The sequence below is a fragment of the Leopardus geoffroyi genome, chromosome C2, assembly GCF_018350155.1.
Source record: "Leopardus geoffroyi isolate Oge1 chromosome C2, O.geoffroyi_Oge1_pat1.0, whole genome shotgun sequence".
Lineage (NCBI taxonomy): Eukaryota > Metazoa > Chordata > Mammalia > Carnivora > Felidae > Leopardus > Leopardus geoffroyi.
In genome coordinates, this window is record NC_059333.1 from 136562783 (window position 1) to 136579255 (window position 16473).

Genomic DNA, 16473 nt, shown 5'->3' on the forward strand with positions numbered 1-16473 from the left:
ACTTGCTGAGAGTTCAGTCTATGGTTCCAAAAAGCTTTCACATTCCCCAGGCTTTTGCATACACTGACCATGAACACATCAATTCCCGCCAACTGCCTTTGGAATAATAGCTAGGGCTTCTGGTAGGGGTGGTGGGGAGGTGAAGAGTGTCACAAAAGTTTCCATGCTCAAAATAAAAATGACGCCATGTCTCCAGACCACATGTCCTTGATAATGGTGACTATAAGCAAGTGATAGGGACCAGGTGGAAGTGAACAGCAATTACAGAGAAAAGTCAACTGGAACAGCCATTCGTGTGAAAGAGATTAAGTGAATCAAGAGTGGGTTAATACCCAAACTTCGACCAACAAGAAGGATAAGGAGGTACTATGGCATATTAACAGGTGTAAAGACTCAAAATTCAGACAAACCCAGATCGAAAAGCTGGTCCTTAGCCTTAACACGTGTCTACTCTTGATCATGTTTGATTTAGCCTAACACTTTAATGTCAACATGTCAGATTATAACCCTTGGCTCTTAGAATTGGAAGAGATTGTTACACGATATAAGATTAAATTAAATAATATATAAAGTATTCTGTGCCTTGGGCGATCAGTGTGTGGTCTTCAGCTACAAAGGCACAAACAAGAGTACTACAACACACTCTTTGTACTGTAACAAGTCAAGTAACAGCAAAGCAGATCGATGACAAAATATTCTGAGCCTACGTCCTATCCATTTTGTATTTTCAGTACCTCATGATGAGAAGTGGCATTTGTAATACCAATGGCGCAAAATCCCTGATCTGCAAGAATGATGTGATTGTGTATGTTATTTCTATTGTGTTCATTATTTTCTACTGATGGAAATGAGATGCTGGGTTCGTGTTTTATGCCGATGTTCAGTAATGAAGGATTTTAGAAGTCTGTATTACTTTCAGTAAGACAGAAAACCTTCATTCCTTTCAAACCACAGCAGCAACAAGAATAGCTCTTGACTAGTGCTTGTCGTGTTTAGCATTCTACTAAACCCTTTATGTGAATTGGGTCACTTGATGTCACAACAGCCTATGAGGTGAGGTACTGTCGTGTTCTCCATTGTAGCAAGAAGGACACTGGGCCCGAAGAGGATGAGTAACTTAGCCAACATCACACAACTAAGTAGTACTTTCCTATGCTGCGTTGCTTGCCTTCTGGGTCACCCAGGTTTACTACACTACCTGGTCTGACACATTTCTCTGTTGTCCTGTTTCTCTTCTGCATTCCTCCCGCATATCTTGTTCCTCGATTCATTGCCCTGTGTCCTCTATTCTACTTCGCATTTGTAAAACTCTACATGCCACCTCTGGGTGTCTTGGGCACACCCCTATCACCCTGTGTTTACTTCACCTCCAACCACTCAGCCACGTGCTGGCTAAAAACTTATTTTGGAACACTCATGCAGATTCCCACCACGTATTCCATTCCCCATCAAGCCATCAAACAAACCTAGTTAATACGTTTTTAAATGCATTACTGGACATATGAGTCAGAATCAGCTCTTCAAATGGAGAACAAAAGCCGACACCTCTAAGTTGGTGTTTCATTTTGGAGACTTGAGCACTTCCTAGAAACTTGAAGAAACTGCCTTTGGAACAGTTTCAATACCAAGTGAAGGTATATAAAATCCAGAGGACTCTTTAATGAAGTACAGTAAAACCTTGGATTGTGAGTAACTTGTTCTGCGAGTGTTCCACAAGACAAGCAGACATTTCTAATAAATTTTAACTTGATAAACGAGCGATGTCTTGCAACAAGAGTAGTAAGTGACACCGAATGTCACATGATCACGACTGAGCCAATGGTTCCTGATATTCGCTTTGATATGCAAGTGCTTTGGATTACAAGTATGTTTCCGGAACAAATTATGCTCGCAAAACAAGGTTTACTGTATTTGAATGCAACATTCCAGCATATTATGAGGCTTAATTTATTTGAGTTACTTTTATAATTGAGACGTTAGAAAACATATCTCCTTTAATGCATTTGGAAGAAATGTAATTAGAACTTTATTTTGAAGTTCTGCAAACCAGAGAAACTTGAGATTCCTTTTTAATGGATGTCAAAGCCTATCCTTCTAATTTAAATGACTGCCAGGCAAGTACTACCCCTGAGAAATGGTTTGCAAACGTGGGATGTGTCAATTCATTTTTCTTCCCTAGGTTTGCAGCGATTCTAAATCTTTGAGAGAAAGGAGAGCATAAGAAGGAAATTGGGAGCAGGTAATGAAAATAAACTTGAGCTTACCAATAAAGTAAAATAATTTGGCTGGATTCAATTATTTTTATCCTAAATTATTTTCTTGAGCTAGGTTTTTGTCCCCTGGCACAAAGGATGAGTGCTTTGGATTAGAATTTTCTTCCTGAGTGACAAGTTGCCTTTGTAAATGAGTTCAGCCATGAATGTTTGCCTCACAAACTCATTAAGCCCTGAAAAACGTACTAATAATTGCTCAGGAAAAAATGCTCATGTTGAGGCAGATCTGAATTGTGAACTGTGAATTGTATGAGCATTTTATATAGGACAGTTAAAGGTAAATAGTTCATTGTTTATGTTCCATTAACTTAGCCATGAGCCTAATCTTTGTTAGAATTTCCTCTATTTTTAGCCAAGATTTGAGAGGCATTTGGAAGTGTCCCAGCTGGTTGGAAACAGATGGCCTATACTGCCTCTTCTTAGGATCAGTCAGAAAGCTCTATTGTAGATGCCCAACTATGACTTCAGGTTGTTTTACATTTCCTGTTCTTTCTGGAGTGTTTTTGTTTGGTTGGTTTGGGTTTGGTTTTGGTTTGTTTTGTTTAATTTTTTTGTTTATTTATTTTTGAGACAGAGAGAGACAGAGTGCGAGCAGGGGAGGGGCAGAGAGAGAAAGGGAGACACAGCATTCGAAGCAGGCTCCAGGCTCTGAGCTGTCAGCACAGAGCCCGAGGAGGGGCTTGAACTCACAAGCTGTGAGATCATGACCTGAGCTGAAGTTGGACACTTAACGGACTGAGCCACCCAGGTGCCCCAGTTTGGGTTTTGTTTCTTTGCCGCATGTGATGATGGTCTATTTTGGTAGTTTATCGTAGTATATAATCTTTATATTCATTGCTTACGTGGAATGCTGTACCTTAGTATAGTAATACTTCATATTTAAGTAGACTTTAGAGAACTGGCAAACTCCGGGCTGGTTTAGCACAAGTGGTGCATTTTTTTTCCTGACGGTACCAATATCACATAATATTGCTTCTGAGTAATTGTTCAGCGCTGGAAATAGAGCAGAAATGATACATGCATCAAGATGTGAACACCTTCCATCCTTATCCCATCAACATTTGCTGATGGGTCATCACTCAAATAATTAAAAACAAATAAAGGATGAATTATAAGATCATGGGTTATTACACAAGCATTTTACTTTCGGAAAATCAACCATTCGTGAGGAAACGTCACAGGATCTTGTTTCATCAAATCTTGGATCTGAGAAAGATTACTAAAAGATTACAGGAAAAGAGATTACTCAATCCAATCACATCTTCAAGATGGAAAAATGGAAGACTAGAAAGGCTATTGGTGCATAAAGGATCAGACATCAACTTAATTAACGGCAAGGCCAAGATTACGACCTCCATTTCCTGACTCTAGGTCCAATCTCCACTCTTTTATGATTAATCTTTTTTGCTTCCGACTTTCACCTCAAAAGTAGGTTACACCATTTCAGAAATGTAAGACACCTCTTAGTTTATGAGAACCAAAATGTGAGATCTGTGGAAACTTCAAGTAATGGAGTTCCTGGTCAAATTCAGACTGGACCCCAAATTTACTGATGGCCTTTTCCTTAGTGGAATCAACAAATCAATCAATATCAAATACCACTGTAGCCTGGTGCCTTTCTAGTCTTATCCACAGTCACACCCTGAAATATGGGGATGGAGTGGAAGGTAGAGAGTGAGTTCTGGAATCTAAGTCTCTGAACTTCTCCTTAACTGTATTCTTACGTTAAAATATAGAAAGTCCATAATTTAGTTAGTAGTAATGTGCCAATGTTAATTTCATAGTTTGATAAACATTAAGATGCTAACATTAGGAGAAACTGGGTGAAGGATACAAAGGGGATTGTTTGTACTCTTTGCAACTTTGGTATTAGTCGAAATTAACCCAAAATAAAAAGTTTGTTTAAATCAAAAAACAAACAAAACAGAAAACTGTAGTGGCAGGCACTAGTTGAACCTTAAGGAATGGAGATAAATATGTAGATATTTTAAAAGATAGTGAAGGGACGCCTGGGTGGCTCATTTGGTTGAGTGATCGACTCTTGATTTTGGCCTAGGTCATGATCCCACGATTTCCTGTGTTCGAGCCCCATATCAGGCTGTGCATGAGGAGCCTGCTTGGGATTCACTCTCTGCCCCTCTCCCACCTGCACTCTCTCTGTGTCTCTCAAAATAAATAAATAAACTTAAAAAGAGAGAGAGAGAGAGAGAGAGAGACAATGGAGATGAAATCTCAAGGTTTTTTTTGTGATATTCTGTTTCGGACTACCAACTCTTTTTGAGTGTATAACAGTAAATACAATACCTCACACAAATCTTTGTCTTTCTGTTGCCACACCATCACCACCCCCACAAACCCACATGGACACATGCAGGCACTCAGACTTCTGACACCCTTGTTGATATCTCTCAATCAATCACCCCTGCAGCTGGGCGGACCCACACATCAGCCCCTGGGGAGAGGCTAAGCAACCAGAGAAGTTCTCATGCTGTGCCCCACAATCATCATCTCCCACTGTTTTGCCTCTCCCAGCGAGACATCTCCCACCTTAGGACTCGCAGTGTTTTTCTACCTCTCAGCTGAATGAAGTCCAAAAGGATTAAGTATGGAGGGAGGGGAAGCCAATGTTAACCATAGTATTCTCTATGCTTGGAATTTACATTAGAAACCTCTTGATCCCTGTTGAAGTAATATTCAGGTTCTAAATACCATGTCATCCCATGTCTACATTGTGGATTATGTTTGGATAATTCCTCTATTTTCTCTGATATGATGTGCGCCTTTGGGACACAATCCCCCACGCTAAGCAAAAGAGGCCGCTGGAAATGCAAACTTACTTAATAACGGTTTCAACAAGCGCAATTAAAAAGATCATTTAAAATGATTACTTCTTTATAAGCAGTGTAGTATAGGGGAAGGATCATGGATGTTTAGTTAGAAAGGCATGGATTTACCTCTCAGTTCTAAAAGTCCCTAAAGACAGGAGAAAACTTCTGACCTTCTCTGTCGGACTCTATCAGTTTAAGAAAAAAAAAAAAAAAGGCAGAGTAGTTGTGATAGTTGTATGAAAATAATGTTATGTGAAAGCCTAGCAAAATACTTGGAATTTAGTAAGTGTTGGCTACTGTCGCAAATGTTGGTACTCCACCGTGCCCCCTCACTCTGTATGACTCCTACCCTTAAGATCTATATTGATGCCTGAGGCACTGTCTTGAGATGTAGAAGCCTCCTTTGCTACAGTCATGGCCACGGTGGGGAAGTCATGCTCTCTTAGAGCCACCCTCAATCAATGATGGTTAATACTCCCCTGCTCTGACAGGGGATGTGTTCTACACTCCTCCCCGGGGTTCCCCAGTGGGCTTAAGCTCCAGTTGCCTATAGTGATAGCTTGCTTGATTGGGCATGCTTCATTGGCTTCCTCCACTCTCTGTGTCCCTTCCCTACTGTCTCCTAAATATATGTGCTGGACCTAACACCTAAATAAATGACTTATAGTTAAAGCCATGCCTCAGGGTCTGCTTCTGGGGAGGCCTAACGAAGACGACTACTTTCTTGCCACGCATGTACACCATAATAACAAATGGCATCTCGCTTGTAAAGACATTCAGCCACACTACAACAGTAGTATTCTTGGGCTTATATGTATATTACGTGGGTATATGTATATTACGTGACCACTGTACATAGTGGTCAAGAACCTGGGCTCTGACAGCACACAGATCTGGATTCAAACCCTGATACTGCCATACTGAGCAAGCTATTTAATCATTCGGAGCCTTAGTTTTGTCGTCTTTAAAATGAGGATGATTAGGGGCGCCTGGGTGGCGCAGTCAGTTAAGCGTCCGACTTCAGCCAGGTCATGATCTCACGGTCCGTGAGTTCGAGCCCCGCATCAGGCTCTGGGCTGACGGCTCAGAGCCTGGAGCCTGTTTCCGATTCTGTGTCTCCCTCTCTTTCTGCCCCTCCCCTGTTCATGCTCTGTCTCTCTCTGTCTCAAAAATAAATAAACATTAAAAAAAAATTAAAAAAAAAGAAAAGAAAAAGAAAAAATAAAATGAGGAGGATGATTTCTAAATGGTTATAATGATTAATGAAATAATGGATCAAAATGTGGATGACAAGCATACCTATTCCATACAATTAGTGCCTGTAAGTGAGACGGGAGATGGACTGCCTTACTGGAGTGTCTGGAGCCCAGGAAGCCCTCGGTAGAATGTAAAGCGTGTGCCAACCTAGTAACAAGAAAACCCTGGCATGGCTTCCCTTCTTGCTTCTCGCCACTCCCTAATGCAACATAGTTCATGCGTTCCAAATTAAGTAAAACACCATTTGGGATTATAGGTGTGATTATGCATGTGCTAATCCTCTCCCTCTTTTCTCTGTCTATACAAACACATCTTAACACACACATAAAAATATGATTTAATAAGCTTATGTTTTACCGGATACTTTTGCATATTACTAAGGTATTTTATACAACCAAAGAAATTCACCATAGGCTTTCCTTAAATAACATGCTCCCATTCCTTTTATTAAATCTGAACTATCTGCTCACTTACCAAATGCTAATCTGAACTAAACTTTTTAAGACTGCATATGTTGTATAAAGCAGGTCACACCTGTACAAACTGTGCACACAATATGCATAGTAAAAGTAAGTAAATTATTGTAGGGAGCCTAAAGAGCAAACTAATTAGAAACTCCCATTCAGTGTTAGAAGTGTGTAATTAAGCAAAATACTGGGCCCATGGTAAGTATGCAGTGAAAAATATATGGATTGAATTGTGCTAAGTTCCATGCTCTTCTGGGCTGGTCATTAAGAGTCATTCTATCCTGAGGCCCCTGGGTGGCTCAGTTGGTGAAGCTTCCAACTCTGGATTCTGGCTCAGGTTATGATCTCACTGTGGTGAGATCATTCCTGCACCAGGCTCTGTGCTCTCTGCCCCTCCACCACTCACCTTCTCTCTCTCTCTCTCTCTCTCTCTCTCTCTCTCTCTCTCAAAAAGGAGTCATTCTATCTTAAACTTTATCTTTGTTTCATAAACCTACTCTTTTATTTATCTAATCAATTTTAGTAATGATAGGATTATTTTATGATATCTTTTGTCTTTATCAAATTGCAATGTATTACTATATTTAGATTCTACTTTATGTTGTGTATGTGTTTTTCCTCAAAATGTTGCTTAGGGGAAAAAAAATGAGCAGAAGCAGACAGACTGTTCTAGGACATCCCTTCCTTTAGAGATGAGTTTCTTCAGCATAAAAAAAGATTGGCTTCCAAATTGGTTAAACTGTTTCTTCTATACAGTACAGTGACATGTTGTCTTGTTACAGTGAACATGTGCTCTCATCTTGGACGAGCTGTTCTGTGAAAAAGTTTTATTTAGCCCACAGAGCCAATCCCAGGATTTGTGGGTGTTACCTCCTTTGCGTGTTACCAGGTTTTGTCATCATCATTATTGCTTTTGCTCCGTCAGCTGTAACACAGTTTAGTAGCAACCTTTCTTAAAAAACAAGATGTTTCTGAAAATAGACAGAACAGTTGGCTAGACAGAAAAGAGATATCAACAAAAGTAGGTCTGTTGTTCCTCTGTGTTTTGCGCCCTGAATCACTTCTGAGATAGCTTCACACATTGTAAATGAACAGGCCCTGGATGAGGATATAATCTAATATAATCTGTATGTCCTGATACAAACTTTCATCCTATTTGATAACAGAAATCAATCTATATGAAAACTGATTTGCTTCAGAGAATTCTTCAGGATTTCACTTTTGTTCCAATTAAGAAGTTCAACCAAATATATTGACTGGGTGTGTTTGCTTTTTTTTTTTTTTTTTTTAAGTGAGAAAACTGGGTTCCGTAAGGTAATGAATACCTTAATTGAAGATCAATAGGTGGGTCCAGTTGTTTCTTCATGGTCTGATGGTGCAGCTGATTCAGGCAAGAGGAAGTAGTAAGTAGCTCAGTTGTTTCTGGGTTTTTCTCTTCCTCTGTGCATCAGCTAAAACAGAAATTAGGTCATGCAATATTTACTCTCTGGGTAAGAGGACAGTTTTCAGCTTCCCAGTAATTAGCAGGAATGACCAATACGGAACAAAAGGACAAGCCCCTCTAATCAGTTCTTTGTCCAGAAGAAATAATACAGCATCCCTTTTAGAGCACAAGTGGGAAGACATTTGAGAAATACCAAGCCCACCAGCCATTCAGCATCCTGTGGTTCTCCATATTTGACGGCGTCTGGATCAAATGCCTATGGGGGCACTATCCTGCAGAAATCGACATCCTGAATATGACAATAAATTCAGATGTTCTCTCTGCTTCCTGATTATGCCTCTGTGTCTGCACTCTCTTCCTACGGTGCATATAAATATACCAATAATATTTTTTAAATGCACATATGATTTGCTTTTGTGATATCTCATCAATTAATCTTGGATAAGTTGCTGTTATTTCTAAATCTTTTTCCATACAAGATTAAGCTACGTTCTATCAAATCACCCTTGATCACTTCATCCTCCCCCTCGCTTAAAATTCTAGAACAGATTTTTTTAATCTGATATGTATGAAAGGGCTTCAGGAAGCCATGAAATGACAAAATGAGTACAGAGTGGCCCACAGTCTCCACATGTACTTTGTTCTGGCCAAAGAATCACGTCTTTCTTCAGATTCACAAATGGGCATATAACTCCGCCATTTTTTTTACGTTTGTTTATTTATTTGAGAGAGACAGCATGAGCAGGGAAGGGGCAGAGCGAGAGGGAGAGAGAATCCCAAGCACGTTCCATGCTGCTAGGGCAGAGCCCAACCTGCGGCCAAACTGAAACCATGTGATCATGACCTGAGCCAAAACCAAGAGCTGGGCACTTAACCGACTGAGCCACCCAGGCACCCTGTAACTTCCCCAGTTTTAAGAGCTGCTGTCTTCTGGATTTTCTCCCTCTTATTTCTATTGGTTAGGAAATGCTAATCCCTACAGTAGTTTTTACAGAATACATGGAGTCACCACCTTCCTCTCCCATTACAGTTCAGTGCTGGGCTCTTATTTTCTCTTACCTTCCTGGGCTTCTGTGCTTTCTTGTTCCCATGAAAGTAAGAGAAGCAAGAGAGAGAAAAGAGATACACTAAACCTCAGCCAGTAACAATGGTTGGCATTTTCCTATGCGGCACCTCCTTTAATCCATCGCAGCTCCACAACTTAGATCGTATCCCTGTTTTTCCAAGTGAGAAAAGTGGAGTTCAGAGAAGTTAGTCGTTCCTACAGCCTATAAATGGAGGAGCCCACATTTAAATCTGTGTTGAATCTAGTGTTGGGGAGGAACGTTATTTTTCTCTTCTTTTTTAGGTTCTTTGGCTGCCCTAATAATTATACTGATGTGAGACAGTAAAACCGAAGAAAAACAAATTTAATGTAGTACCTGTAGGAGCTTCACGTAGACATGAGAGGGTCAAAGACGATCAGGCAATTGAGGCTTCGAGGCCATCTTCAGCTAAGGCCAAGGGGGCTTCAAAGGGAAGAAAGACAGTTCATTGGAAGATGAGAAGAGCAAATGTTCAGTAAACAAATGTTTGCCATGCCATGAAGACAAATCTTTCTGATGTAAAAAGTTATCCCTGGTAATAGCTCTCTTCTTGGTACAGGCCCCCTATCTAAATTCTTTTAGGCTGTTGAGGGGGCAGTAAAAAGCTTCTTTTGAGTCTGTCAGGCCCTGATTGCCTTCAGCTCAACTAATTCCCATGCCCAAGTGGCACGTTCCTGTGTGCCAGCCTGCCCTGAACCCCATCACTAGAGCGTATTTCCTTCGCAAAGCCTTTCCAGACAGAGTACCTGGTCATAACTTACTAACAGCATCACCTTTTATAGCGTGTAACTTACTTTTCATTATTATTCTCAATCGTCCAAACATATGTTCTTATCCTAGTACAAATTTACAAATGCACATATGTTGTGTTATCGTCTCAAGGCTGTCATATTATCTCCTACTATGATAGAGTGCAAGAACAATTGATACATTCATTAATTCATTCACTTTTTAAAATAGCATTTATTAAACCTGACTGTTGTTAGTGCTCTGCTAAGATCTGGAATAGCGGTTCTAAGTTCTATCTTCACATTAGATTCTACTGGGAACTTTTAAAAAATACCAGTACCTGGTCTTGGCAACAGAAACTTTGATGCGGTTAGTGGAGGTGGCAGAGGGCACAGCAGTTTTAAAAAAACTTTCAGGGATAGGACTTGCTATCGCTGTTTAACAAGCCCTCTAGATGTTTCTGAGGCAAGCTAAAGGTTGAGAAACACTTTTCTGAAGACACAGGATGAATGAGATATAATACTTGCCACAAAACAATTCTCCTTGGTCTCGAGGAATTCCCAGTTGTTTAAAATATGCATTTTAATTACCTAGCACAGTTCCATAACCTATAACTTTAGTTGATAATGACAGCATTATTACTACTTAAAAAGTGTGATGACTCTCATCCCTTCTTGGGCAGCCATTAAATGAAGCGTTTACAAGAAAGTAGCGGTCAGTGAATAACATCTCTTAACAGAAGTCTTATGAACCTTATGGGTTCAGCTAAAATGTCACAGTGGTTTGTAACATAGTCGCCTACAAAGAAAGAGAAAGAGAAAATTTTGAAATACAAAATCTTAAAGGATAAATGTCTCCAATGAAGGATTTTAACGTGGTCTTTGTGTTGTTTCCATTCTATTATCGTCAATGTCATGCTTGCTATTTCTCATCTTTATTAATGTAGCTTTTTTTACAGCTTTATGACAGCATAGTTGACATACAATAAACTGCATGTACTTAAAGCTCTTAATTTGATCAGTTTGGGCACACGTATAGAGCAGTATTATGAAACAGCTGCGGGGGACATCCAGTTCTATTACCGGCACCTCTTAGTTGTGCGGTTTTCCCCCTCCACCCCCACATGGCAGCATGGGGCTGCAGAGGAGGTTTCCTGAGGAGGTAGCATGAGCTGAGACTCCTAAGCCAACTAGATGTCAGCCCAAGTGGATAAAACGGGGCAAGGTTGTGCTGGGTGGAAATAATGCCCATCTCGTCTATGTGAAGTCTAGCTCCTTGTGGTTGTTGCTATGTATCATCACGTAGGGTTTAAAAATACCTATTAAGCCCATTTGTCTCGTGAAACTCCAATTGAGGAAGGAAGAAAGGAGCTTAACCACTAGAGAAATACACCACACTGTTACCGACCGTAGCAATCCCAGTTTCCGTGTCTGTGGGTAGAGTCTCCTACATGAGGGTAACCTGTTTAGCTTGGACCACCCATCTGCTCTCGGATGCACACTTCTCTGCCGTGTGTCTTATATAGAACAGCTTGCATAAAAGTGATATTTTTGCTTTCGTAGCAATGGAATCTTATTTCTTGCCTTGAACTCCCTTTTAATTTTTCTTTCTTCTTTTTCCTGAACAAATCAGTATGTCCCTCAATGTTCATTTGTCATTCCCTCCCTCCCCCAGGTGCTAATCCTGGGACTCTACTCTGTGGCTTTAAGTTCTCATTCTTTCTTCCATTGCAGGTTGGCTCCATGAGTTGGGAAAGAGACTAGAGTCTCCCTACTACGGCAACAATACCTTGGGGGGCCCGTCCATCCGAAGTGCCTATATTGCCGCTCTGTACTTCACTCTCAGCAGCCTCACCAGTGTTGGGTTTGGGAATGTCTCTGCTAATACAGATGCGGAAAAGATCTTCTCCATCTGCACCATGCTGATCGGCGGTAAGGGAAACTCTTCTTCATAGCAAGACAGGGAACGAATATCTGCCCCAGGATTTCTGTTACGTTTGTTCTGTCCTAAAACGCATTTAAATGGGAAGAGTCAAAAAGCGCTAATTAGAAAATCGGTGACAAACACTTTAATATACATAGAGATTAGCAATGAAAGTCTGTGATGTCAAAGAATTCCATTTCCTGGGCAGATGAAGAAGTAACCGTTTACTTGATGACCGATTTTGAAAGGGCAGGAACTTTGTTTTCATGTAACTTATAGGAGTTTGAATTGCAGGTGTATGTTTGAAACCCCATTTGACAGTCTCAAACACAGTGTTATCAAATTTTATTAATACTAATATAGTGAATTAAGGATGCTTGCTAGATCACTTAGTTAAAAATAAAAACAAAAACAAAGAAACACACCCAATAAATAATAAATATTTAACATTTTAAACTTGTTTTCATATTCCATTTTCTGTGCTAAATGTTTCAGTACAACATCCTGAGTCACTGTCTATAGGTTGGGCACGATTCCTGTCCCATTTAACAAACAGACAAATTATTACACTATTGTCCCTGAGCTCCAAACCCGCCTTCCGTGTTATGCTTTGTCACGCTGGAGTTTGGATGCTGCAAACCTCACTTTTCTTTGCCAGCCAACTTCAGCTGCTCCTGCTGGTAGGGGCGCCAGAGGGAGACTGGAAAGCAGGAGGTGGAGAGAGGGGACTTGCTTCTCAGGCGTATGATGTACCTCAAGCCGCAGAAGTGGTCCTCGTGTTCAGCCTCCTCAGGCACTCCCAGAACCAGCCCCATTGTATCTTCTTGGAGATTCCGGCATCAGTTGGGAGCGCCCCGACAGCCAAAGTAGGGCCTTCGTGTCTTATAGCCACGTTACCGCTATAATCTCTTTTTGCTCGTTTAGCTCTCTAGCCCCAGGAAAACCAGTTCTCTACAGTGAATTTCCTCTGTTGAAATATTTAGGTTCATTTCTCTTTTCTAAACCGCCTGATACAGGATCAACACTGTTATTATCCACATTTTTCCGATGATATATCTAAAGCTTGGAGAAATAAAGTAACTTTCCCAATGCCATACGATCAGTAAGGAAAAGAGGCAAGGTTTGAACCCAGATAAATGTTTACTTCCGTATATAAATACATATTTGGAAACTTACCAAATCACAAGACTTCTCTCATGGAGTCGTAGGAGATGTGGATATTTACCTGGATCGAGTAAACATTCTTCTTAGACTGGAATTCTTAAAGCAGGGTTCTATCAGTATTTTCTGCCCCATCACAGTTCTCCCCAAAAGCCTATTTTACCATGTTCTTTTAATGGCCTTAATCCCAGCTATCCCTCAGCATTTTTGAGCCTTATAATAGAGGATGGTTCCTAACAGGTTCCTTGCGTGGGAGATGTCAAATGGCTGTGCGGGGCTTTAAGAAATGACTCATCCGGCTTATGGCGAAATCAAAGTATAAAGCCAAGCCTTCCCTCAAGGAACTTATGATCCAATCTGGAAGAGATAGGCTGAAAGATGTGGAAAGAGCTGTACTAATACCAGGCAGTAAAGCTCTCAGTGCCGAATCCGTTAGGAAGTTCCGAAGCAGTGAGAAAACCAGGGCCAGGGATCGGGAGAATTTCTTGGAAAGGCTGTGCTGGTGACAGAGCTGCTGAAGGGGCATCCTGGGACTGCAGCAATTCTAACAGCCTTGGCTGATGTACAGCAGCAACAGCCTAGGGAGCAGAGAACAGGAATTCTCATTTTCCGAAGAGCTACAATGTGCCAGACGCCGTGGTGGCTGTTTTATACCCAGTATTATGACTTCTATAATTGCGAGTCTCCTTGATTGCGCATCTCTCAGCTTAGCAAAGTTACAGGCATTTTGCCAATATACACAGCTTATACTTATTTAATATTTGCCCGTGTTTCTTCTACTCCTGATGGAAAGGTGGGGAAATGCTCAAATGTTCAAGGATTAACCTACTGATTTGACGTTTGAAGAATCTGCATAGATAATTGAGCTTTTATTCTCTATTGATCCACATAAAATATTGTGAGTGGTCCTGAATCGGAAATGGCATAAATTATTCCCTGCTGTTCCCTGTAAGTAGAAAGCAATGCTGGTCACAGGGCCAAAAGATATGGGAAGTAATCAGATGATGTTACTTTGTCACTTGTTAAATGCTCATTGATCACATCATCCTGGTGCAAAACCGGTGCTCATTTGTCAGTGGCTTTAAAGCATTTGGGTGACTTGGACAGCACTTGGGAAACCACTGCTGTTCAATGGCAGACGGCATCTAAGTAACTTGAATTTATTAGTTAAAGCTTCCCAAATTTGTGTTTGTGGGAAACAACTCTGTGTTACTGTGACAATTACCTTAGGCTAGAAGAAAGGATGTCTGCATTTTAGTATTTTCTATTTAACTAACTATTGGTATGACCTTGAGAGCTAATCATAAGAGCTCATAATATGGAACATGTTGCTCATTTATTTAATTTTTTTTAACATTTATTTATTTTTGAGACAGAGAGAGACAGAGCATGAACGGGGGAGGGGCAGAGAGAGAGGGAGACACAGAATTGGAAGCAGGCTCCAGGCTCTGAGCCATCAGCCCAGAGCCTGACGCAGGGCTTGAACTCACGGACCGCGAGATCGTGACCTGAGCTGAAGTCGAACACTCAACCGACTGAGCCACCCAGGCGCCCCAACATGTTGCTCATTTAATTCTCCTAACACCATGAGATAGAAGTTACTAACACCTTAATTTAGACATAAAGAAGTGGAGTTTTAGTGAGTCCGTTGCCAAGATTCACTGAGACCTAGCAAACTTCTTACACAATATCCATGTTATTATATCCTATGAGTTGATTTTATTCACATGATTTCTACAAATATTCAGAAATAATTTATTTTTTTTTAATTTTAGGTATATATTCCTAAAGAATCAAGTCTGAGGCATCTTATTAGGAATCTCCACCCAAGGCTGATGACATTACTAATGACAGGGATGCAATATTTACTACAAAAGCAGGCGGCAGCAATCTTAAATGTTGCAGGTGACTGCCCAAACCCCAGATAAATGTCTAGGGCAGAGACATTCACTGGCTGAGTGAGGGGGAGGAAGGAAGGGGAAGCTTCCGTGTGAGCATCAGTAATTACAGCGTGTGCTAACCACTGATTAATGGGAAGACGATTAAAAACTATCAAAGACATCCAGCAATACTAATGAGAAAAGGAAAAAAAAACATATGCGGACAATCTTGAGATTTGAGAATTTTGAGAACACCCAAAACAAAAGTAACCTTAGAAGCTTCAAACAACTATTACAGTTAATAAGTGAATGTCGTAAGGCTGATGGGTACAAGTTCAATATGCAAAAATTAATAGTATTTCTATACGCTAGTGCCAAACAACTAGAAAATTAAATGTAAGAAATGATTACAGGGGCGCCTGGGTGGCTTAGTCAGTTAAGCATCTGACTTTGGCTCAGGTCATGTTCTTGCGGTCTGTGAGTTCAAGCCCCGCATCGGGCTCTATGCTGACAGCTCAGAGCCTGGAACCTGCTTCCAATTCTGTATCGCCCTCCCACTTACTCTCTCTCTCTCTCTCTCAAAAATAAATAAACATTTAAAAAATGATTATAAAAGTATCAAATATGTAGAAAATCTCTTTTAAAATGTGTAACTCTACTATACAGAAAACTACAAAGCATTAGTGAGAAAATTTACAAGGGGACTAACAGAAGGATATACAATGATGATGGTTTTAAGACTCAATATTATAAAGATGCCAGTTTTACCCAAATTAATCTAAGGATTCAGTGCAATGCCAGCGAAAATTCTAGTAGATGTGTGTTCATGTGTGTTGGTGGATATGTGTGTGTTTGAAAAATGACAAGCTCTTTCTACGGGTTAGTGGAAATGCAGAGCTAAAACTAGCCAAAGCAATTGTAAAGAACAAAATTGGAAGATTTGTGCAACAGTTATCAAGATATACTGTAACGTTACAACAATTAAGAAAGCGCATGTTAGCCCAGGAACAAATAGGCCAGTGGAATGGAAGAGGACAGAAATAGGGCCATACTCGTATGGACATTCTATGACATGGGACATGCCGTGCAAAGGGGTAACGATTCTTTCAACACATGTTGCAGGGTCAAATGTATATCTGCATGTTGAAAAACAACCTGGGCTCCTCTTAAAACTGCATTAAAATTAATTCCCGCTGGAGCCCTAACCATAAAGAAAAAAATGGGTAAATTGAACTACAGAATTTGTATTTTCCAAGACATTATTTAAGAGTGTGAAGAGGCAATCCATAGGATAGGAGAAAGTATTTGCAAACACTTATCTGATAAAAGGCTCGTACCTATTATATATAAAGACTGTCTACAAACCAGTATGAGAAGACAACCCAAAAAGGCATAAAGCCTTTAAGAAGTACTTCACAGGGGCGCC

The 16473-nt window shown here is 40.4% G+C and overlaps 1 protein-coding gene across 1 annotated transcript in view; it reads left to right on the forward strand.

The window, feature by feature from the left end:
* The window catches only part of KCNH8 (potassium voltage-gated channel subfamily H member 8), a 292155-nt gene that overhangs the window by 204695 nt on the left and 70987 nt on the right, over positions 1–16473 (forward strand). The window contains exon 10 of the mRNA XM_045501006.1: positions 11817–12014. Within this exon, the coding sequence (XP_045356962.1) occupies positions 11817–12014 (198 nt within the window). The remainder of the gene's footprint in view (positions 1–11816; positions 12015–16473) is intronic.